The sequence below is a fragment of the Pseudochaenichthys georgianus genome, chromosome 17, assembly GCF_902827115.2.
Source record: "Pseudochaenichthys georgianus chromosome 17, fPseGeo1.2, whole genome shotgun sequence".
Taxonomy (NCBI): Eukaryota; Metazoa; Chordata; class Actinopteri; order Perciformes; family Channichthyidae; genus Pseudochaenichthys; species Pseudochaenichthys georgianus.
This window is the reverse complement of record NC_047519.1, coordinates 33,444,125-33,470,019: the sequence shown is the minus strand read 5'-3', so window position 1 is coordinate 33,470,019 and position 25,895 is coordinate 33,444,125. Positions and strand designations below refer to the sequence as shown.

At 44.8% G+C, this 25,895-nt stretch overlaps 1 protein-coding gene across 4 annotated transcripts in view; it reads right to left on the bottom strand.

Moving 5' to 3' along the window:
- Positions 1-11,941: 11,941 nt before the first annotated feature.
- LOC117461989 (receptor-type tyrosine-protein phosphatase mu-like) overlaps positions 11,942-25,895 on the bottom strand; it is a 190,459-nt gene continuing 176,505 nt past the window's right edge. For 3 of the 4 annotated variants that reach the window (XM_071206434.1, XM_034104007.2, XM_034104009.2), the window contains 7 exons: positions 23,917-24,066; positions 22,850-23,023; positions 20,763-20,894; positions 18,337-18,462; positions 16,796-16,959; positions 16,115-16,250; positions 11,942-13,891 (listed from right to left, as the gene is read on the bottom strand). In XM_071206434.1, the coding sequence (XP_071062535.1) occupies positions 13,838-13,891; positions 16,115-16,250; positions 16,796-16,959; positions 18,337-18,462; positions 20,763-20,894; positions 22,850-23,023; positions 23,917-24,066 (936 nt within the window). In that variant the 3' untranslated portion in view covers positions 11,942-13,837. The remainder of the gene's footprint in view (positions 13,892-16,114; positions 16,251-16,795; positions 16,960-18,336; positions 18,463-20,762; positions 20,895-22,849; positions 23,024-23,916; positions 24,067-25,895) is intronic. The other variant, XM_071206433.1, reaches the window with a different exon arrangement.

Here is a 25,895-nt window from a genome sequence, read left to right as displayed (position 1 = left end):
ATTTGAGTTGATTATGAGTTAATTTTCAATTGATAATTAGCTCACAATAAGTTCACTTTAGTTACTCACACAACTTGACACAAGCCATGGGTTCAGGTCCGGACTTATAAGTCCGGACCTGAACCTGAACCTCTGGACTTGAGTCCGGACCTGAACCTGAATGTGAGTCCAGGTACGCAGCACTAACGGTGACTGAAATATTTCAGCGACTTCATTCCCTTTTACAAATAATCTCAGCGATGGTTTATTGAAATAGGCTGTCGGTGAAATGAAGTCAGTGTCATGTTTGTGGGTCCTTTAATGAGGGCGCTCACTTAGTCAACAACTAAGTGCTCTTCACATTTAAATGATGCATCGTTGTAACAGAGGGACCAGCTGTGTGACTACTAGACAAAAAGCCTGTGAGCATCATTATATAACAGCCACCAGCAGCCCCTGAAAGGTTGGACATATCAATCAGTTCAAACTGTTGACAGTCAAACCTGACCCTGGCATCAGTATGTGTCTCAAATTGCAATGCATCAAATGTTTCCTACTCATTTCTCAGTGCTGCTAGTGTAGCTTCATCACTTGTCTTTAGCTGAAGGAGATCAGTTCCTCTGCTGCAGTTTGTCCATCAGTGATGGATTTGTCTGAACAGCTCCTTATAGAAGAAGTTCCTGAGGGCATATCCCACTGAGGGGCGGGCGATGGTAACACCAGATGCTGTCTTCTTACATCTGGAAAGACATGCTTCAAGGCAGAATGTCCGAGGACCTCCCTGCAGCCTGACATGATAAGAAGAGATGGCCGACACGTACGTTGGCTAGTTGGATGTGGAGTATTGAGCCCTGCAGGTCCTAAGGATGGACGGGAGAGCATGAGGATGGAGATCAGATGGAGATCAGATGGAGGGCAAGGAAAGCGTAGAGCAGCTTTATCCACTATGGAAATAATTACTCCAGGGGTCTGAAGACGAGGCTGAAAGAAGGATCTAATCTGAGGTCATTTTCTTCTCTTAAGGGCCTGTTAGATGCTGAGGTTTGGCTTTACATTTTCTCAGCGGGTGTCTCGTTGAGTGGGGAATATCTGTTAGATAGGTGAACGGGTTGGTGGGGACCTGCGGGTTTCGTGTTATGCCCCTTCTGAACAGTCACCCAGTCTCCCTGCTGCTCGGGAGTTGCCGGGGGACGGCTAAGAGGAGCTACCTTTGGCCGGTCCGCACTGGCTAACATGGGCTTTACTGTAGCTGAGTTACTTTCTAATCAATCAATCAATCAATCAATCAATCAATCAATCAATCAATCAATCAATCAATCAATCAATCAATCAATCAATCAATGTTTATGCATATAGCCCAATATCACAAATGTTACATTTGTCTCAGTGGTCTTCACAGTGTGTACAGAATATCAGTATGACAATACGACACCCTCTGTCCTTAGACCCTCACATCGTACAAGGAAACACTTCCGGAGAAAACCCACAGTTTAAAGGGAACATGGGAGAAACCTCGGGGAGAGCAACAGAGGAGGGATCCCTCTCCCAGGACGGACAGACGTGCAATAGATGCCGTGTGTAAATTGAAAAGATAATACATTTGCAACATAGGTAGTCCAAATGTTTGGAAATGCATGTGTGTATAATAGGAAGATGAATCCACGAGGATATCCATCCAGGACCGATGATCCAGGACCACAGCCACGACTCAAGATCCAGCGCTCGCGATCCAGGACACAGGACCGCAGGATCATCCATGACTCCGGATCCCGGCGTATAGAGACACCAAAAAGAAAGAAATTTGGGGAAGCCGGGTTAATCGGAACATGAGAGTACACGGGTATAGACAGAGAGAAGGAAGAAGTAAGATGTCCCCCGACAAACTAAGCCTATATCAGCAAAACTAGGGGCTGAATCTAATCAGCCCTAACTATAAGCTTTATCAAAAAGGAAGGTCTTAAGCGCACTCTTAAAAACGGATAGGGTGTCTGTCGCCCGAACACAAACTGGAAGCTGATTCCACAAATGTGGAGCTTGATAAGAAAAGGCTCTGGCTCCCATTGTACTTTTAGAGACTCTAGGAACAACCAACAACCCTGCATTCTTGGAACGCAATGCCCTAGTAGGACAGTAGGGTATAATGAGTTCTTTAAGGTAAGATGGCGCCTGCCCATTAAGGGCTTTGTAGGCGAGAAGAAGAATTTTAAATTCTATCCTGTGTTCTATAGGGAGCCAGTGTAAGGCAGCCAGAACAGGAGTAATGTGGTCCCTTTTCCTAACTCTGGTTAGTACACGAGCTGCAGCATTTTGAATCAGCTGAAGCGACTTGACTGACTTCTTGGTACTCCCTGATAATAAGGAGTTACAATAATCCAGCCTAGAAGTAACAAATGCATGGACTAGTTTCTCTGCATCGTTTTGAGGCAAGATATGCCTGATTTTTGCAATGTTACGTAGATGGAAGTAGGCGGTCCTTGAAATTGATTTTATGGGCGATAAAGGATAAATCCTGATCAAATATAACACCAAGATTCCTTACAGTCTCACTGGAGGCCAAATTAATGCCATCCATAGTTAGTATGTCTTTAGATAATTTGTTTCGTAGATTCTTCGGGCCAAGTACAATAACTTCAGGTTTGGTCGTGTTTAACATCAAAAAGTTTAAGGTCATCCACGTTTTTAAGTCCTTAAGGCAGTCTTGAATTTTATTTAGATGATTAATTTCATCAGGCTTGATTGATAAATATAGTTGAGTATCATCTGTCTGTGTTGTGTTTTGTTTTGTCTTTTTCTGTCTTTGGTTTCCTGTTTTGTTGTGAAAAGTGTTCACCTCCTGTTTTGCCTGTTGCCTTCTGTCTGTTTTCCCTCCCTGATTCCCGATTGTGTTCACCTGGTGTCCCTGTGTTTTCTCCTCCCTCCTCACCTGTGTCTTGTTTGCATGATTAGTCTTGTGTGTATTTAAGTTCTGGTTTTTCTGTCTGTCTTTCTCGGTTCGTCTTGTGTTATGACCTGGTCTTCGGTGAGTGTTCTGTTCTGTCTTTGTTTATAGTATAGCCTTGAAATAAAGGAGATATTTTTGACACTTTAATCTGCATTTGGGCCCTGCTTCCTGCACACACCGTAACATTACGAACCGACCTGAGATATGGGCCCAGCAGATCCGTTTGAGCAGGAACTATTGGATTATACATTTTCTTTGTTTGACTGCGCTCATCGATAGATAGGAGCTCAACAGTCAGGGTTCAACAGCGAGATGCTGCTCTGGCAGAAGCATTCAACCTTACAATGAAGAATCAAGATTTGGTTAAATTCTTACCTGCCAGGCTTTTGGATTACCTCACGGTTTGTTTTCCTGATCCTGATAGACCCAGGTCTCCCAATTCCCATCGGTGTGGTCCGTCTGGCGTCAGCCCCTGCTTCTCACCCAGTGTTTGCTACAGTCCAGGAGCCATTCGCTGGTACTCGTCTGGCTTTTGGAGGTCCACGGAGCCTCCAAACGGCTCCTAAAAGAAGGAGTCGCAAGGCCAGGTTAGCAGCACGAGCCCAAAGTGCCATGGTTCCAGCCCCAGTTCTGGCCCCAGCAGCCATGGTTCCAGCCCCAGTTCTGGCCCCAGCAGCCATGGTTCCAGCCCCAGTTCTGGCCACAGCAGCCATGGTTCCAGCCCCAGTTCTGGCCACAGCAGCTATGGTTCCGGCCCCAGTTCTGGCCCCAGTGGCCATGGTTCCAGCCCTAGTTCTGGCCCCAGCGGCCATGGATCCAGCCCCAGTTCTGGCTCCAGCAGCTATGGTTCCAGCCCCAGTTCTGGCCCCAGTAGCCATGGTTCCAGCTCCAGTTCTGGCCCCAGCGGCCATGGATCCAGCCCCAGTTCTGGCTCCAGCAGCCATGGTTCCAGCCCCAGTTCTGGCCCCAGCAGCCATGGTTCCAGCCCCAGTTCTGGCCACAGCAGCTATGGTTCCGGCCCCAGTTCTGGCGCCAGTAGCCATGGTTCCAGCCCTAGTTCTGGCCCCAGCGGCCATGGATCCAGCCCCAGTTCTGGCTCCAGCAGCCATGGTTCCGGCCCAAGTTCTGGCCCCAGCAGCTATGGTTCCGGCCCCTGTTCTGGCCCCAGCAGCCATGGTTCCAGACCGAATTCTGGCCCCAGCAGCCATGGTTCCGGCCCCAGTTATGGCCCCAGCAGCCATGGTTCCGGCCCCAGTTCTGGCCCCAGTAGCCATGGTTGCAGCCCCAGTTTTGGCCCCAGCAGCTATGGTTCCAGCCCCAGTTTTGGCCCCAGCAGCTATGGTTCCGGCCCCAGTTCCGGCCTCGGCAGCCATGGTTCCGGCTTCAATTCCGGCTCCAAAGCCGGCCCACACAGCCATGATCCAGGCTTTAGCTCCGGACCTTACAGCCATGTTTCCGGCTCCAGAACTGGATCTTACAGCCATGGTTCCGGCTCAAGTACCGGCCCCAGCAGTCATGGTCCCGACTCCGGCTCCTCGTCACCTGTTGACTCATCGGCCGACGCCAGATCCCCGAGTCCTGTCGGCATACCGGCCGACTCCAGCACCTCGTCTCCTGCTGGCTCTCCAGCCGACGCCAGCTCCCCGTGTCCTGTCGGCGTACCGGCCGACTCCAGCACCTCGTCTCCTGTTGGCTCTCCAGCCAACGTCAGCTCCCCGTGTCCTGTCGGCGTACCGACCGACACAAGTTCCCTCTCGAGTCCCCTCTCAAGTCCCCTCTCAAGTTCCTACCCAAATCCCCTCTCAAGTTTCCTCTCAAATCCCCTCTCGAGTCTCCGTTCAAATTCCCTCTCGAGATTCCTTTCAAGTAAACTCTCAAGTTTCCTCTCGAGTTCCCTCTCAAGCCCTCTCGAGTTTCCACTCTAGTCCCTACTCATGTGCCATTGGAGGTCCCGCAGACTACTCTTCTGCCGGGGGTCCTGCCAACCCGATGTCCTGAGCCGTTGGAGGTCCCGCAGACTGCTCTTCTGCCGGGGGTCCTGCCAACCCTATGTCCTGTACCGTTGGAGGTTCCACTGGGGGTCCTGCCAACCCTAAGTCCTGTGCCGTTGGAGGCCCCGCCGACTACTCTCCTGCCGGGGGTCCTGCCAACCCTATGTCCTGTCCCGTTGGGGGTCCCGCCGACTACTCTCCTGCCGGGGGTCCTGCCAACCCTGTGTCCTGTGCCGTTGGAGGCCCTGCCGACTACTCTCCTGCCGGGGGTCCTGCCAACCCTGTGTCTTGTCCCGTTGGAGGCCCCGCCGACTACTCTCCTGCCGGGGGTCCTGCCAACCCTATGTCCTGTCCCGTTGGGGGTCCCGCCGACTACTCTCCTGCCGGGGGTCCTGCCAACCCTATGTCCTGTGCCGTTGGAGGCCCCGCCGACTACTCTCCTGCCGGGGGTCCTGCCAACCCTGTGTCTTGTCCCGTTGGAGGCCCCGCCGACTACTCTCCTGCCGGGGGTCCTGCCAACCCTGTGTCTTGTCCCGTTGGAGGCCCCGCCGACTACTCTCCTGCCGGGGGTCCTGCCAACCCTATGTCCTGTCCCGTTGGGGGTCCCGCCGACTACTCTCCTGCCGGGGGTCCTGCCAACCCTATGTCCTGTGCCGTTGGAGGCCCCGCCGACTACTCTCCTGCCGGGGGTCCTGCCAACCCTGTGTCTTGTCCCGTTGGAGGCCCCGCCGACTACTCTCCTGCCGGGGGTCCTGCCAACCCTGTGTCTTGTCCCGTTGGGTGTCCCGCCGACTACTCTCCTGCCAACCCTATGTCCAGTGCCGTTGGAGGCCCGCCGACTACTCTTCTGCCAGGGGTCCTGCCAACTCTATGTCCCGTGCCTTTGGAGGTTCCGCTGGGGATCCTGCCAGCTCTATGTCCAGTCCAGTTGGAGGCCCCGCCATCACCTGTCCTGCCGGGGGTACTGCCAACCCCTTGTCCAGTTCTGTTGGAGGCCCCGCCATCATCTGTCTCGCCGGGGGTGCTGCCAACTCCTGGTCCTCTTCCGTGGGGGATCCTGCCGAAGCCTGTTCCACCGGCTCCGGTTCCTGTTCGGCCCGAAACCGGGTCCTGCCCGGCCTCCGGAGCTGTTTGGCTTTCGCCCCACCTTGAACTCTGCCTTGCCCCTGGGCCGTCCGCCCGAGACCCCCTTTTATGAACTCTGCCTTGCCCCCGGGCCGTCCGCCCAAGTTCCCCTTTTTGAACTCTGCCTTTCCCCCGGGCCGTCCGCCCGAGACCCCATCCTAGATCTCTGCCTTGCCCCCGGGCCGTCCGCCCGAGACCCCTTCCGGGTCCTCCGCTGTCAGCTGCATTTGGATGAAAAATTGACAAGTTAGGTCCTACTTTTAAATAAGAAGGACTTTTATCCAGTCAGTGGATGGCACGTTTGACTAAGTTGCAACAAAAAATATTTCCTAAAGTATTTCCTAAAGTATTCCCCATCTTCTTGACCTTCAGACAGACCAGAGAGAGGAGCTTTAACACAGAGGGGTCATGCCATGAGACCTCCACACACTCCAGTGTCAAATAACAGGATTATGGACAGTGGCGCTTTTACTAGACCTCTAACAAGTTATTCCCATTGGACGACAAGGAGGAAGCAACACACCAACAAAGACGTCCTTTAAAAATACAAAGATGACGCTCCTCCCATGTTGTGAGATATTGAGCTAAATGTATTTTATTCCACGTCTGAGCAGGTAAACAGCAGATCCCACAAACATCCATCACCATGCACAACCCCTGTGCCCTCAGAGTGAGGTTAACACATGTCAGGAGGAAGTAGTCCCAGCACCGCCATCATCTCACAAGCAAAGCCCAGCGGGTGAAGCACTGGCAGTAAACAACCTTCACCCTTTGATTGGCCCCATAATACGCTACAAGGTTAACGTCTAAGAGACTGTTATGTAATGTACCATTTTGCAGTGAAGTATTTATTATCCCACCATGTAAGAAAAGCTGTAGGGAATATGGAATATGTTCAGGCTGTGGCTCATGTTTCTTTTTTATTTAGATGCTATGCGTAAATAATGAATCTGGGAGGTTACCCACATTTGCAAAATGTTCAAACCTATTTACACGTGGTAGCTCCCAGTCTCCTCCATCTCCCAACTCCAACATGATAGAAATGTATGAAAAAAAAGCTTTAATTATTATTAAAAACAGTGCCCCAGTCAGTCTGATAATAGTCTGATTGGTTATGGAGAATCCAAAGAACCAACTGTCAGCATGTCAATTTGCACAATTCCTTCTCCAATGTAAAATAGAAACAGTATTGTGGTGGTACTGGCCCTTTAAACACCTTTCCTTTTTAAAAATGTCCACTCTATTTTAAAGTGGAGCTAGCCTTGCTGTCCTTCTTTCACGACTCATCACTGCAAACGCGCCGTATGACTGCACAAAACCACTGATCCTAACAAAGTGAGTCAGCTGCAGAGTCCACCTCAGGTTAGTCAGCCATGTCTCCCCAACATACACCATCTCTATGTAGCACCTAATTAGCACCTGATGAGCTCGCCGCACATCTAAGCCCAGCACCGCCACTCCAGATCTGGATATAGAAACACCATCCTGACATCCACCTTCTCCCCCTTCTGCTCCTTTTGTCTGCTCCCCATGTTGCGAGTGGCTAAACACAGACGAGCTCGGCTCAATATAATGCGTCGGAAGATAAAGGGTCTGACTCCCTGCCATGCCAAATCCATCCAGAACGCTATTACGGTGCCATGGCAACAGATGAAGACATGCAGGCCTCTCCGGATGGGGGCACCGCCGGTTCACTCGTCTTCTCTGCTAGACTGAGTGGCAGGAAAGCTCCACGGGGCTGCTATGGCAACAGACTGATCATTATGCAGAGAGGGGCTGTTGGCTGCCACGGCAACATGGGGGCAGAGTCGTCAGAAATTAGATTTACTTTGAAGACGACTTGACCTTCGGGCAGATGCCCAATATTGTCTTGCATCTTGAGGATTTTTGACATGATGGGGATTGATATTCCGACACCAGCGTTTATGCATGTGCATAGTGCATACATGTTGGTGCACTGCATACATGTTTTTGCTTGATGGAAATACTAAAAAAACCCAGGGGAGAAGTGATTAAAAAGGCCAGTCATACACCAAACTAGGCTATCCACTTGTGGGTTGACACTAAGCTTGCAACTTCTAAAATATGTAGTCTTAAACTACTGAAATATTCAGGCCACAGCTGTACCCAGGAACACTGTTTCAGGCCTGTCTCATGCAGCCTCTAATCCAGAGTATACTACAGCGCCAGCAAACTGTGACAATGCAATCACATCAAACTGTCAGGGGGAACAATGTCAGGAGAGCACAGACATCTTACTCTCTCCTCTCCTCCATCTGCATGAAAATGGAGGAGATATGAGATATGGATTCGCCTCGGATGTGAGGGCTCGACAGGGGCGCTTTTTGTATGTTGAGCTGCTGGACCATTGATTGATCGCTCGCTCCGCCTTGGCAAGCGCTCGATGGCTGAAATTGAAAGCAAATACGCTGGATTTTTCAGAAGTCAGCTCAAAACATCTGCTGCATCATTCTCCAGGAGAAAAACCAGCATACAGAAGTATAACAAATATAAAATCCCTATCAAAACTACAGATATTTAAACAAATTCAGATTGTGTAAAGATGATGAATCTAATCCCACTCTGTTGAATATTAAAATACACAGAATGGAAAGCCACATGAGGGCAAGTGAACAAGATGTCTACTTGTGCTGTCACAGATTCACAGTTCATTCTGTTCAATTGTTTCAGGGAAAAAAAGAGTGTGAGTGAGGGTTGGTAAATAGATGAAGGCAGGCAGAGGGAGAGAGAGATAGAGGGAACAAAGATAATCCGGTCCCTGGAGATGGACACAGGCTGTTGTGCTCCAGTTGCTTCAGCTACCCCTTGACCTGTGTGTGTGTGTGTGTGTGTGTGTGTGTGTGTGTGTGTGTGTGTGTGTGTGTGTGTGTGTGTGTGTGTGTGTGTGTGTGTGTGTGTGTGTGTGTGTGTGTGTGAGAATCCGCAGTGGTGTATGTGAGAGTGCTGGAGGGTTCTTTTAGAGGAGGCTGCACTTTCAGCGAGCACCTTGATTATGAGAAAGTACACCGCTTAGTGTTTCATCGGCAATCATGGAGTTATTAATAATTCATTGGCTATTTCATTGCATTGTTACATCAGCACAGAGGACACTGAGTGTGAGAAAATATGATGCTATCAATTAAACATGCATATTCAAGATAGAGACAAATTAAAAGGCTAACATACATCTATCTGAGATACACATTGAGAAGTGTGCGATTAATAGCATTAGAAAACATACTTTAAATTGTATGAAATATCTGCTTTTATACTCATCATCACCTTCATTATCCGATCATTTAACTCATTTCAGAACTCTAATTTATTTCCCGGTTTAATGAAATATTATCTTTGGGGAATAACATGTTAATTACTTCATTTGAATATGAGCGTGCCAGTGGAGATTTAGGACACATTGGGAGTATAACAGAGTGAAGAGGGTTCTCGACGAGCTGCTGTTGCCTTTAGCTGACATCGTGCGTGTGCGTGTGTATGTGTGTGCGTGTGCGTAAGCTGCTGCTCTGCGCTGCCATCTCCTGGACGTGGGATGCTACACAAACAGAATTGATGCATCTGCAGCAGTGCCCTTGCTCTGCTCTGTTGCATCTCATACAAAATGTATGCCCCAATGTAATACCTACCATTTTGGAAAATGTGAAACTTGATTCTCGCAAAATGACCGAACCCACTGTCAAATTACATTAGAGGTTATGGAATAAAGCTATGAGAATTAGTTGTATTTATATTTTTGAATGCGTTTAGTTAGGGTTGTTCTGAGGGTCTGTGTTCCTTCTTGAGAATGTTTTGAGTATTATAACATTTTGAATGTGGTCTTTTAGTGTCTCTTTGTGGTCTTTCTGTGTCTCCAAGATGTTGGTTTGCATCTCGAGGATGTTTTCTCTAATTTTTCTAGTTGTTTTCATTATTTTGTATCATCGCGAGTCTTTTTCCAGTTGTTTTGTATCTCTTTTGGTCATTTTAAGTTTCATTGTGGTTGTTCTGCATCGTTTGGCAGTTGTTTTGAGTTTCTTTTTGATATTCATGTATTTTTGCCGACACTGCTCTGCACAGATATTATACTGAATACTACATCACATTGAACACAATATGCCCACCAGCTCCCCCTGGGCCTTTGCTTGAGTGTTCAGTAATCCATCCATGCATACAGCAAATCATTTATTGACACGGTTTTCTAAACATCATTAGGAAAACAAATGTATCTGTGTGTGTGTGCCTGAAGCCCAGCTGAATCAGAGGAGGACTCAGAAATAAACTATTGCACTTTCTTGGCTTTTGATTATTATTTTTTGCATACAAGTGGTACAAATCTCAGTTAAGGATTGCATAGACACACATTGTTCTGTGTTTGTGAGTCCAGATGTTGTCCCTGTGCTTCTGGACTTTGTCTCAGGGAACATCTGGAGTAAACTCACCCAGCAGCAGCAGAGCGGCTCCAGGTCTCCTCCATCTCCAACTCCTCCACTCCCCCGGTGTCCTTGTGTGAACAGAGAAATAATTCAGTCCTGCAATGAAATATGAAACCTTCCCTGGTGCCACAGCGCCTGCAGCTCTGACCGACTGGAACACTGTGTGAGGGGGAAAGACGAGGCCTCAGCTTCATGAAGATGTGCCAGAGATTCCTTCCTCTGTCCAAGAGGGATCTTCAAGGCCCTGCTAGAGACAGACCGTGCAATAAGGGCTAACGCAAGCCTAAAATTACATTTTTTAAGAATTAGGATGCCAAGAGCTCAGTCCGTCATGGATCTTTTAATATGCAATGCAGGAAAAGATGGCAATTGTGCACATAGTGAGTTGTTAATAAGTTTCCAAGTCCGAGGGTTTATATCTCGGACTATTAACTGTAGAATTGCAAAAGAAAGATGCACAGTGCATGCATAATGTATGCCAATTAAAACACCTTTATTTCATTATTTCTCTGCATAATACCAATGGAAAAGATTTTTTACACTGACCTCTTGTGGTCAAAAGCTTCAAGTGTGCTGCAGCTGGAGCCACACTTGGTCTTTCTTTACATTGTTTCAAAGCAGAATCTAATTAGATCCCATTGCTGTACTCACTTTTAATTAATGCATGTTCCAGATTAAAAAACCCTAGAAATGTATTGATGAAAGGAATACAGTACCCCCAAAATGATAACGTGTATATCAATTACTCCACCAGTGTTATCTTTAGGAGAAAATGAACACAGGTGAACAGTATGCCTCTGCAATCTTGACACCGCTTACGTAAAGGTGTTTTAAGTAGAAAGATTTAAGCAAAAATGCTCACACCGTCCCATATTTTAAGTCAGCTTGGTATTGACAAAGAAAATGTATCTTTAGGAAGTAGTGAGCTAGGTTGTATGAGAGTTTGTAAACAGATGTTTTGCGGCCTCAACTCATCACTTTTTAGTTTTTTCTCAATAATTCAGGTAAATAAGAGTGAGTAAATTATATACAAATTATCACTTTGTGGGTGAAGTATTCCTTTATTAACAGCTACAGTAGAAGAGCAGAAGTTGTCCATTAAACTAGTTATTGAAGATACTGTGTGCAGTTCCAACACTGCCCACAGGAAGAGTTTACACAAAAGTGGTGAGAGCTAATTTGCTGAATCATTGCTAAAAAAATAAGTAATATGAAGATAGTATTTGCGTCTCAGTATACTGGAACTTTTAATAGTTATATTTGTGGGCCAGTAGTCAATAATTATATCTCTGCACCTATAGATTCCCGTTAAAATTAAGCTTGATGTCGACTTCCCAGAGACATCTACTAATAAAATATATTACGAGCACCTCATGTATGAGACCTAAAATAGGTTAACAGTAACATTACAATGTTTTGAACACAGTCTCATGTCATGAGTGCAACTGAATGAATAATGTTACATTTACTGGGTCATTCGCTTCTGTGCATGAGTTGGTGTAGGAACAGGTTACTCCACCAGGGGGAGACACACCCCCATAAATCAGAGGGCAGAGATCCAAATGGATCTAAAATTGAGATTCAACGGATTTACTTTTTTGCAAATACTTTTCATTTGAATGGACAACATATGTATACATCATGTGTTCTCCAATATGTTTAGACTTGGTAAATACAACTTGGTAAATACAACTTCTTCATGTAACATTTTTTCCAGAAAATAATGTAAGACTTGTAGTAATGGAGTCTCACTCTTTTGTTTCCTGAGGTGTTCCTCCTGTATACAATGCATCACATACTTTTAATTGACAAAATGAGAATAGCGTTTATCAAAAGCACACTTAAAAACCAAATAGATGTAGTACATAACATATGGATACATGTTGTGAAACTCAAACAAACAATATTCAGTCACGCTACAAGATGTCACTGACAATATATTTAGTTCTATAAATGTATCCAATTCAAACCAGACAGTCAACCATCCTCTACATTTAACAGTACACTGTTATATTCCTATATTAGAATCATAGTTGTCAGCTTAAAAATATTAGAATCGTTTTTGTGTTTTTAAATGACAAAAAGCATATTTTAAGTCCAACTGTTCAACATTATCATACATCATATCATACTATCTCTAAATCTCTTCTTAAATCTGCGTATTAGAAGACATTTGACATGATTTACGATATTTTACCCGTTTTAACCTATGGTTTTAACGTTGCTGTCCAATCAGGGTCCATCTTGTCACTGTTCAGCCTGTGAAAACTTATATTTTAAAATCATTGAACAAATATAGCTTCATACCAACTATATCCAATTACAGTGTATGCAAGACATCATTCGTATAATAGTACAACAGCTTTGTTGAAGAGATAAATCATGAACGGTTTAATACTGAGGCGCCTGTAAAAAGTGTAAACATGGAGCTGTGTGTTATTCCTCATCTCTCCAACAGATGTCGCCCTAATGCCATCTATTCCAACTCCACTCAGGCAAGAGGAATCAACACATAATCCAATGTTCATATTGTAGATACATTTATAGAATATCTTTTTTCTTTACAATGGAATCGATCTGTCACACAAGATGACAAAAGAAAGAAAAAAGAGAGCACACGTTACAGTCAATAACCCAAACCTATAGAACATATGATTGTCACTTACTGAGAGTCACAAAAAAAGTACATACTGTGAATAAATAATCTACAGAAATATGTACAATATGCACAACGAGAATTCAAATGGGAGTGCAAATAAAGCTTTGGATCCCTGTACAGGAAATAAGGTAAGCAGATGTAGACTGAGCCAGCTGTCCCCAACACACAGTATGAAGCAATAATCATCGATTTACAGGACATTTAGTAACATTTAGGCTTTGAGCTCCCGCATTAAATGACTTTTCAAAGTAAAAAAAAAAGAGAATAAAATCAACACATTATGTACAGTGTATCACATTCCACAGAGTATTTAACGCTTATCGTCCAATGAGGATCAAGGCAACAACCACGGGACTACAGGCGGCTGAGAGAGAGCGATGCAGAGAGAAAGAAGGATCCAGAGAGAGGCGGCTCACTGCAGAGCAGAAAAAAACAACTTAATTGTGCTCCTGCCGGCTTCCTCAGCCGACACTGACAGAAACAGGCTGCGATATTTAACACTGTACAACTCTGTTACCTTCCCCATTTACACTGACAAGAAGGAAAAGGGGGAGCTGGTCAAAGGAGCCGCATGTATGGTTGTGTGTGTACCTCGCTCCTGTCCAGTTAGCAACACATACACACACTTAGCACAATGCACACATGTGAGCTGCAGTCTGCTGTATTGTAATGTTGTCCCAATTTCAAAGTCTCTGGTGGGTTCAGCAGCTCCGAGTTACCCAGAGTTCAAGTACTCCAGCGCCACTTCATAGCAAAACTTGTACTGGTCCTAAGAGAAAAGAGGAAACACACCAACATGTTAGAGATGTGGGACAAACAAAAAAGAAGGGCATCTGGGCCCCTATAAGGGTCCCAAGCTACATGATGCTCTGATGGAGCACACGAGCAATATGATCCTCCCCTTCTGTACAATCTATGCCGTACAGTTATACTGGAGATGTAAGGCCCGCAATTAGGTATCAGAGCAGGGTCTTTTTCATCTTAGCAGATCTTATTAAAGTTGTTTTAAAATATTCATACATTACCAAAGTTACAATTGATCACATTTGGGAATAGTGCTAATGCTGATAACAGGAGTAGTGGGGGTTTCCAAAATAGGTCAGTTGCCTGTTTAAGTATCCAAACATTGAGATGTACAAACCAATACAAAAATGAAAAGGGACCAAAAAAAAACAAAAAAAAAAACTACCAAAATGACTCACTCAACACTAAGCTTTTGACATTTTCCCTGCAATTTTTGGTCAATTAAATATTATGAAGGGAATTAAAGACACACAAATCTACAATATAAAATATCATTAAAAAAACCTGCCAAATATTATATGTTAATATTTCTATGAAAGGATTCACCTGCTGTGATCCCCAAAGTGTTGAGATGCATAATATCTTACTACAGGAACATGTCAAGTCTACGCACAGGAATAAGGAATAATAAATGCTTTTGATGATATTGGACTGTCAACCTATTTTTTTGTTTTGTTTATGAAATGTTGAAGTGACCAGGGGCCTGTACTACGAAGCTGGTTCAACCTAACCTGGATATGTTTGAGTTAGCCGGTTGGCCTAATCCAAAACATACGCGCTGTCGCTAAACTGTACTACGACGCTGGTTATCAAGTGGATCGCTCAAGCCAGCCGTGTCCTATCTAGTTAGGTGCGCGTTCACATGAAAGGGGTGGTATCTGGAGCATTCGACCAATCACAAACATGGACAAGCGTACTGACAGCGCAGCGTCATACTTCCTGAATGAAAAGTGAACTTTAATACTAGTCAAAAATGAAGAAGTTAAACTTTAAACATCCATGACTTAAACACTTTATCCAGGATCAAAGCCTCAGAGCTGCACCTGCAAGGAGAATACAGCTGGGAACAGAACAAGTGTTTGAATGCGTACATTAACAGGTTTATGATATCACTGCCCCGTCTAAAACACGATCTGACTTCAATTACATTTGACTCGAGTGTTTCGTCAACTTATGTGTTGCTTAAAATAATACTTCTGCATACAGTCTGTGACACAGTGAGTGTTGCACGGCCAGATACGGCTCAGCTGACTCAGATCAGGAGATATATGATACATTATGAAGTGATATGCCGCGGACTGTACTTAATGTACTCTGATCCGGTTACTTATGTTGTGGCCGATATTTAAGTAAGCTTTCTTAACGCTAATGTTATAACAGTCAGATTGCTCTGAAGATGGAGGTGATATTCTATTCATGTTCACGTTCACACAGTCGGTGATTTTTGCCGGCCGTCTTTCCTGCGACGGCAGCTTTTCTGCATTTCCTTTCTCCTGTAATATGACTTGATCGCTTTAAACTCCGCACACTGAGCTCTGATTGGTCAGCAGGCGGTGCTTTCACTGAGTTGAGCTCTAGCCTGCAACCTAACCTGGTCTGCAACCTAACCTGGTCCCGACCAGGTTAGCTGCTTAGCATATATTACCATGGAGATCTAGCCTGCTAAAAAGAGAACCAGCTTCGGATGACCGGAAAGCCGGAGTTTTCCCTGAATTTAGCCGGCTAAGCGAAAATCCTGCTTCGCAGTATACCCCCCAGCTGACTGTATTTTATTATTATTATTATTTTTTTTTGTTTTGTGTCTGAGATAGGCATGTCTCTTTTTGTTATTGTAATGTCCATGTTTTGTGTCTGTAGCCTGTACAAAAAAAAAAAGTCTACGCACTTGTTAACACCAATAAAGTACAATTTAGGGAACTTAAAGGGGCATTCCACCAATGTCTCATATGATGGTAAATACAATCATTGCAGGTGAGTATGACAATGATGAACAGATGTATTAAGTTGTATTGTGGAAATGTTGGATATAAGCATGTATGGATCTTCACCCATAACAAGATTTACAGGATGTCTTCTTTTTTTTTCCTTTAATATGTATTTTGTGAATCGCTGGAATACCCTCTTTGAATACCAACTTGAAATACACTCTTTATAGGTGAGACAGAAGTGTTGTTGCATTGCTCCTCACCAGCAGGTCCACCATGTTGGGTTTGTTGTTCCTCAGTGTTTTGACAGCGTGGAAAACATCCACAGAGCGCTGGTGCTGGAGCATCTCACACACAATGCTGATGGCACAGAAAGTCCCACTTCGACCGCCTCCGTTCCTAAAGTTGTCAAAAAGGAACTAAGCATTAGAAAACCACTTTTTATTTAACTTCAATACAGAAGCTGAGAGGGCTGAGGAAGAGCTTCTGGTGCAGTGGCGCTCTTCAGTCAGTAGGTGGAGATGTTTCATTTTTAATGACATAAAGAAGTGGAATTCTTTGCCGAATTATTTAAAGGGCTGTAAGAACATTTGACATGTTTAAAGAAAGCGTAATTAGACAGTATGAAGTTGACTTTGGATTGTGTTCTGGTTTTATGTTCCAGTATTTGTAAGCAACTGTGACTGAAAGACTATTGCTTTTATTTTACTTTTTTATGGTTATTTCATTATTTTGTTTTTGTATTTTTTTTTAAGAAGGGGCAGGTAAATTAAGATGTTCTTCTCCCTGCTCCTTTATGCTATAAAAAAAACAAAAAACAACCAGTATAAGTGTACATGTTTGGTAAAGTGTACATGTTTGGTTTTAAAATAACTGCCATGTGTGGAATAAACAAATAAATAAATGTCAGCACTGTCTTCCCTCCGAGTGTGGTGGTAACTTACAGGCAGTGGACCACAGTGCGCCCCTCGCCTCCGTCGTACTCCTCCTGCCACTTGTCCACCTGTCGGATGAGCTTCAGGAAGGAGCGCTTGGACATGGGCGTGTCTCTGTACATGGGCCAGCCCAGGAACTGGAACTGCTGCACCATCCGGTATCCGTCCTGAGGCTGAAAGGAAGGACACACCGGTTACTCCAGGTTAACACAAAGTAGGATAGGGGGGGCCGTGGTGGGGGGTTAATCGCTGGCGTGCAAAGATGCAATCAGACCGTAAAGATGCAGCTAAGCTAAGCCTCGGTGGCAACAGGAGATGGATAAGGGCCCGAGGAGTCAATGAAGAGACGCGAGAGCAGATAGACGGTCTGATAGATCGGGACACTCACAGCTGGAGACGGAGAGTTAGCATCTGAGCTGCAGACACTCTAAATCACACTCAGACATATGGATCAATAACTCTTGTCAGTGATCATGTGTGATTAGATGCTTTTCCACTTAACATGGTGGTGAATGCCTCTGCCGACCAGACGCTGTTATTACACACTCCTACGAGGAGGTGAGAAGCTTAGGCAGGTGACGCTGGGATGGTTTTCGTGCACTAAATGTCTGCTGGCTCAAAATTAAAAGGGTCAGACGTAGTGAAATCTCGCCATGCAGATTGTTTTGGTTTTATTTGCCGAAGATACGACGTATGCATCTCCGAGATCTCTTCCTCCCTTCCAATAAAAAGTGAATCTGGTTCGAGCTGGTCACATGATTAATAAATAAAATGTAAAAGCCTGTTTAACAACTTGTCTTTGCGTAATCAGTGTGCTTGTTGCTCTGGATGGTCGAGCTTTCGTAGGGACTTCCTTAGAAAGCACTTCTAATAGAAACTGTTCACAGCCAGGTCTACCAATCTGGGGGCCGTCTGTGGCATCTTGTTCCCCCACCAAGGGAAACGAGATGAATCTGAGCAGTCACTGGATGATTACAAGGATTTAAAATAAACTCTATTAATGATCAATCTTAGTAGGGAAAGTTTTAGGTTGAGCCGTTTGACAAAAACTAAAAAATGTAGGTCAATATCTCGAAACTTGGACAAATAAAACTCAACCAATTTACATGCCTGGATAAGTGTAAGTGAATGTGTTTTTCTGTTACTCGGCTTGACTGAGCCCTTCAGGTAGGCTCCCTGTCCAACCACGAGGTGTTTCATCGCCGAAACACTCGACTTCTTCCTTTTTAACTATGTGTAACATTTCCAAAGCCTGTAAAAGACATGCGAGTGTGACTGGAGCGCTCACACCTCGGTCCAATCAGCAGAGCAGTGCGGAGTTAAAGCACAGCGGCCTCGGCACAGCTTGAATGGACAGGCCGGCGAATGCGTGGGACGTGTGAGGTCTGCCGACACTCAATCAATTGGCTGTTGTTATCACCACAGTAGAACAACAAGTTGCAAAAGTTGCAAAAAATGGGCAGCAACGCAAAAAACATGATCACATAAATGTAGTGTTTGCCGTCCCCCCCGCCTTCTATTTGAGGTTTGACCCTCCTGTGTCACCGTACCCGTGCTGCGTTGTAGATCCGGAATATTCTGCTGATGATGTCCTCCTCCAAGTCAGCGGAGACGAACTCCACCTGGATGGGTCCGTGGCGATGGACTCCGTTCTCTGGCCAGTACTGTGGGCACAACTAAACAAAATGCACACACACACACACACACACACACACACACACACACACACACACACACACACACACACACACACACACACACACACACACACACACACACACACACACACACACACACACACACACACACACACACACACACACACACACACACACACACACACACACACACACACACACACACACACACACACACACACACACACACACACACACACACACACACACACACACACACACACACACACACACACACACACACACACACACACACACACACACACACACACACACACACACACACACACACACACACAGAGAAAACAAAGAAAACAAAGAAAACAGGAAATGATTCATTAGTCTCAGAATCCAATGACATAACAGTGACAGTGATTTCAGCTTCTTACATGTGGATGTACAATGAAACCGGTTTAGGTGAGATTACAAAGTGTGAGGACATGAATCACAAGAACAAGAGGCAGCGCGAGAGAGAGAGAGAGAGAGAGAGAGAGAGAGAAGTGCTTTCTTTAAAAAGATATATCATGAATGGCTTCCTCACAGGAGAACATTCAGACCAAAGCTGAAATATATCTAAAGGACCAAACATTGAACTCGGATGTGTTCTCCGTGCTCTATAGAGCTTTTTTCTCCAATCAACTGAACCTTTTTAAAGAAAGCAAACAAATAGAAAAAACTTGACTAATTGTTCTCATCTCTGCAAAAAAGTTTTGTTCAAACAACTTCTTTGTGAGCTGAGAGACAATCTGAGAATCTGCTCTGAACAGAAAATGTAATCAGCATTTTATTTTTCTTAAACGATAAATAGACAATATTTTGTCCCCTTCACACCGGATAACTGTATGTGTTCACTTTCTTTTAGAATTGTAGAATACAGTTATAATCTGGAGTTGTCTACCTATTAGAAAGTATTAGAAAATAAAAAGTACCGTACTTTTCGGACTATAAGCCGCGACTTTTTCCCCCATTTTTTTGTACAGCTAACGGCCACTAGGGAACCTCCTACATCTGGATTTTACAGGTAGAATTAACCACCTTTAACTCTATGGGCTCTAGGACCGGTCCGCGCCCGCCACCTTTAAGCGGCGGGCTCCAGCAGGAAAAGCTGGAGGCCGGAAAAGAGCGAGACAGGTAGCGCGCCAAAGTAAAAGTGGAACCGAGAGACAGAACGAGAGCAAGACAGACGGACAATTTAGCTGCTGCGGCTTATATGCAGGTGCGCTTTGTAGTCCCAAAAGTACGGTAATTTAAAAAGCAGAACTTGATTGTTATTGACTGCTCCGGCAGCAGGTTTGAAGAGTGCAGCGGGACAAACTGCCCCCTGCGACAGCATCATAAGAGCTGAACAAACTCCCCCATTTCCGCTCGTCAGGAGAAAAAGCCCAGTTAAGAACATCCGCACCCGCGGAGCCGACCCATCGGCCTCGCAGCAATAAACCTGAGCAGCGGAAGCGTTCGCGCACAGATGGACAGATTGTGCAGGCAGACATGCAGAGTCATGAACAAACAAGGGGGAAAGACACCGCCTGAGAAGAATGCAAATAACAGGCGTGAGCTCGCGCACATAAATGGACCCCCAAATATACGCTTTGTGTCTGGAACACATTTACAGTCTGTGTGGCATCACTTCGCCGTTCCCTTTGAGAGCCTGTCAGAGTTTGACAAAGTCAACAGATGCAAAAACAAAAGATGCTGATGGAGAAGATAGTAAGCCTCCCTCGTCTCCATCTCCCCCTTCCTCCCTTCCCACCTGTGCTGTTTCCTTGGCTGCCTGACTGGCTGCCTACAGTGAGAATATTGAATGAAAGGCCTTCTCTCTGCATCCAGTCAGTCAGTCACCTAGGGAAAGGGGATTTGGATGGGGAGAGCGAGCCGGGCTTCAGGCTTTGATCCGCAGGTGTTATGACAGAGCCTCGGGCTGAGGAATCTGGAGAGTCTCTTCCTCAGGCCTGTCTCTCCGTCTACCTGCGCTTTCATGGCTTCCACTCTGCGGCATCCACCTCATTTCAAACAACCACTGTATATTTGAAATATATCTTTTTCCAGCGCAATGTTTTTTTTTTTAACCCCTGGGTTCATACTGGAAGAAAACAATCTAAAAAAGAAACATCTCTCTGAATCCAGCTCCCACGCTGTCCTTTTCTTTGACTTTATGTGATGCAGTCTTGTGATGAAAGGAACTGCTTCATGTGCTTGTCAGTGCGCTTCTTGCCATATCCCTTGAGGATTGCTTTATTTATTGTGTGTGTGTTTATGCCCATGTATCAGGTCGGGTTTACCTGCGCTGGGTCCACGTCGTTGAGCATCACGATGGACGTGCAGTGGTAATCCAGCACCAGTCTCCAGAAGTCCTTCACTGTGTTCGGTAACGGGTGCTGGGTCACGATGAACGCAGACGGCTGCTTGTAACTCTGGGGGAAAATGGAGGAAAAGCAAAAGAAAGATTTGAAACCCCGTCGCTAAATACGCCTCATGCATATTATATTGTAAGAAAGCTGACAATGTACCAAGAATAAACCATCCCTATTTTAAAATGACCTCCATCCTTTAACCCCCTTTACACTGAGTGCTGCTTTCTAATGGAGATTCCGTGTCTCGGGAGATTCTATCAGGACGCTGCACTTTTAATGTGGTTCCCGGATGGTGGTGACAGAGGGTCCTGTACCCAAAGGGTCATGTGCTCAATCCAAGCAGGAGCCAAGAAGTCCATCACTGGAGCCACGCTTTGTCAAGGTGCTCTTTGTGAGGTCCGCCCCGAAGACATTTAACACTTTAAAATTACTATTCATTGCTTAAAGGCTTCTTTTTTTGCGTGTTGTCCTGTGGTGCTTTCCACTTACTGGGACAGATAGTGCAGCTGTTCATTTAGGACGTGTCAAAGTCAGAAGTAGGGCCAAGTTAAACTACATGGCATTTTCCATCTATCAAGGTCTATTCATCTATCAGATATATAAACTTTGTTACATGATTTCCATTTGCAGATGGAGTTTTCCGTTGTCATGAAATCATAATGTTTAACTTAAAAACAAAAAGTGAAATATAACAAACCATAGATTTCCCAGAACAGCTTTGAAATGACCTCAACTCAACTGGCCCTATTATGCTTTTTTTTTATACTCGACATATATTTGTTATTAACATCTCCACTTGTATAAGAACACTTGTAAGAACAATAAATTAAACCTTGTTTGTAGGAAGGTGGGAGGCTGGTAAGTGGGCGGAAGAACCATTTCATATGACAGATATTGTTGTTTGTCGTCTTGTGATGTCGTCTCTTTACATCTCGCTCCACAAACTGGTGTGCATGTGGGAACTTAAAGTACTAAACTGAAGTCAAGTTAAAGCCTCAAGGTTACAGCATTGCCTCTGGTATAAGACACTGAAACACCAATGTGAGCACTTCCAGGAGCCTTAATATCCCGTGATGTGTTCCATTAGCTATCAAAGGCAAAACACCTGCTTTGACATCACTGAATCGCGTTTGACAAGGAAAGCAACATGTGGGAACATTTGAGCTCACTCAGCTGCAGTTTCATGCCTCGTGTCAATTTACCACTTTAAAATCACAGGGATTCAGTTGGCAAGACTACAATGACTCCGTGGAGTGAATAATCCTAAAAGGTTAATCGTTCCTGTACATTCTTATTCTTCATCGGGATCCCCATGAGCACTAGCATTGGCTACTCTTCCTGGGGTCCCCTCACACACACAACACATACATAAAACAGTTCATCATTTCATGCAATTACAGTTCTATGAAGTGAAAACTAGAATGGTCATCCAAGTGTAGCCATCATACTGTAAGGCCAAACAAAAGAATACAAATAATTGTACTTAAAGGTGGGGTAGGTAAGTTTGAGAAACCGGCTCGAGATCGCTAGAATTTGAAAATACACAACCGGAGAAAATCTGCCACTTCCTTATAGAGCCCCTCCCCCAACACACACGAACGCGCACATGACCAATGAGGGCACGAGATAAGTTTGTGCCCCGATGGAAGGCTGACAGGCAGGTAGGCCATTGTACTCTTTACAGTATTACGGCTTCCACAGATGACATTTTTTTATGGATTTTTTGTCAAAGCACTTCAGATATTCATTGCTATCGGGATGTTAAGAGCATTCCATGGAATATAACAAAAAGTGTATCTCGAGCCGGTTTCTGAAACTTACCTACCCCACCTTTAATAATACATACAGTTCAATTTTACTTTATAATAATGAGATCATTTTTTAGCAACCTTTTGAAATGTACTTGAGAATTTTCCTGAATGATATGGACAGGGAAAGACTTCCAGCGGACCATGACTGTTTTCTGTCCCGTATTTGATTTAGATTGGGGTAATAAAATAAATATCGACTCTTACATCCATGAGCGCGGCGTTGATGTAGTTGGAGCTCTCCCCGTCGATGGTGATGAGGAAGGGGAGGCAGCGGTCTGGAGGAAGGACGTCCATGCAGCGGTTCTTCTCGTGGTTCCTGGGCAGCAGGGCGATGCTGCAGTCCTCCACCCGCAGCGTGGGCGTCACCATGTTCAGAGTCTGTCCGGGGCGAAGAAGAATCACACAGCGTCAGAGCGGCGCAGGAAGCTAGGCGCTCGGTTCTTGGGTGTGCTAATTATCTCCCAATATGGTAATTAACAATGCAATTCTTTAATCAGTAACATTAGCGATAGCTCTTACTCCCCTGATGCGACTGTGATGAAACTTAAGGGGGGGCGATGCATCTCGTATAACACTGATTGGACCGAGGAGGGGTTCTACTGTTACAGATTAAAGCAAGGTGATATATTTGCTTCTGAACAGAGGTGGGAAGTAGTGGAGTACATTTTTCTGTAACAGTACTTTACAACTTTTTACTTTTACTTCTTACATTTTAACACAAATACCTGTACTTCTTATATTTTCAAAACGGGCTGGTTACTTTAGTTTGAATGTGTGTTTGGTGGCGTGATCATTATTATTTAGAGTCCTATTGATTTGAACACGATCCGTGTATCCATCACTTCCTGGTCTTCTCTAAAGAAGAGGGACCAATGAAAACGTGGTCATGTTGCCGTTGTTCAGCATGGAAACATTCATTAGCTAACAATGACATTATTGTTCTATTAATATAAAGGGAGGTCAGGTACTCTTTAAAGCAGCTGCTAGCTATGGGTACTTTTTACTGAAGTACATTTCAAAGCCCTCTTTACTTTTACTTGAGTAAAGAAGTTTAGTCAGTACTTCTACTTTCATCAGAGTATTTTTAAACACGAGTATCTGTACTTCTACTCGAGTAAAGGATGTGTGCACTTTTGCCATCTCTGCTTCTGATTCGCACAGATTGGTCTGCGCCCTTCGTCAAGAGACAACATGTTTACTGTGTTTGAACTTCTTCTACTCCTGAGATATTGCCTTATTAGGGATTTGCATACAGAGTTAAATCTCCTCACCCTGAACTCCTCTTTAATGGGGCTGGAGTTGGTCTGGGGGTCCAGGCGGTTCATGTCGTAGTAGACGGAGCGCAGCTGACTGGCAGGGATGGTGGTGTCGCCACAGAGACACGCCTCCAAGATGGCGTCGTGGATGAAGACATACTGCTCCTGCAAAAAACAGCATCCTCATTGCGGATCTATAAGACTTCTTACACTTACGGCAAAAGAGACCGTTTTTTTTTTACCAAGCAGAAGCGGCAGAAATGCATGACTGAATACTTCTGGTAAATAGGCAGAGGAACAATGACCTTTCCGTGACCTTACCATGATTATTCTTTTCCCCTGAGGCAGTTTCTATGACTAATATTTGTCATTGTCTGTGTTCAAAGGTTACATTACATAATTTTGCATATTCTTGGTACAAAGCTGATTTCATCCTGTTATAAAACCCAGACTTTTCATGACATGTTTATAAACCTTAGAGGCCTGGAAGAAGGCTTTTCAGAAATGCAATGACCTTTTTCAGTCTTTGAGGACCACGTCAAACTGTGGTGACCTTGGTCAAGTCAAAACCTCATCGGGTTTTTGCAAATGATTTTGTCAAGGCTTAAAACAAGGCTGACGTGTACACACAACACGCAAAACACCCTGCTTTCCCAACTTCCTGCAGAGCAAAACTGGAAACCGCAACTCTTTTCCTCCTCCTCCTCGCATCAGTCACTCAAGCAGTGGACGTGGTGACACAGCTTGAGGCTTGATGCAAATCTCTTCTGAAGTGACATTTCCAGCTGACACTCCCTTGTCACTTCGGACCAAAATCCGCACACTTGCACAGGGGTCACTGATTTACAGATTTACGGGGAAACATGTGTTGCCATTTGTTAAGTCGGGTGCAGAACCTGAACTGCTGACCCGAGTGTTTCACTAGCTGAGGCTGGGTCGGCGGCAACACGGGAATCAACAGATTGATAGATCCTATCTGAGCTCTGTAAACTATAAACAACAACGAGGCTTTTCATTTCCGCGGACAGATTAAACCACGTTGGAGGGTTAGTGTCTGGCCGCGGGCTCAACAGCCGTGCCAACAAGCCTGAAACACCTGCGAGGGGAAACGCACACACACACTTTGAAGGTCACTGAATTTGAGGAGAGTGACTCAGGGTGAACAACATGTGGTCTCCAGTTACTCAAATCCCAATTCGGACGTCAACGATGAAGCATTTGCCCATTAAGTCCAATGACGCCTGTGATTTAGAGGGAATTACGGTGAAATGGAGCATCCGACGAGACTGTGGACACCTCCAGATGGCCCGTGTGCACGAAAGCAGAAAGTCCATTGGGTAGCCCACACTAGTGTAAAGATGGAGGATGAGCTAGGGGTGTTTTCAGACGCCAATACCAGCTAAATTATCTCATTTACCAGCATTTAAACCTTTTTTAATTATAGCATGTAATGCCAAGCACTTGTGTTTCGCTTCCTGGGAAATACTTGGGGTGTTCTATAAATGTCTTATGTGAGAAATCATAACAAGTTAAATGTTAAAATATAAACATCTTATATTTAAAACAGGTTAACACAAGAACTGAGAGCATTTACAGACGTCACATGGAGGTCAGTTATAATGTGGACAGTATAATAAAATATATTCCAACTAAAAAATGCACTTGAAAATGACTGATGGCGAAAAATTTAAACTAATTATACTGCATTTTAAAAGATAATGGGCATCATCAGTCACTGGCAAACTGGAAAAAAATCCCTACAGATTGGATCACTTAGTCTGCAGATATATTGACTAATAAATGTCAGGTAATGATTTATTTGCCCTGAATAAAAAATACAAATAATCTTCTTTCTTTGCTTTTGTTCTGGAGCACCAGAGGAGCGGGGCTTATGTTTAGTAATCCTCGCAGAATCTAGTTAATCCACATTTGATGGCAACAGCCTGCCGTTCTGAATCCTCACTCTTCCTTTCACTCATGGAGAGTCACGGTGG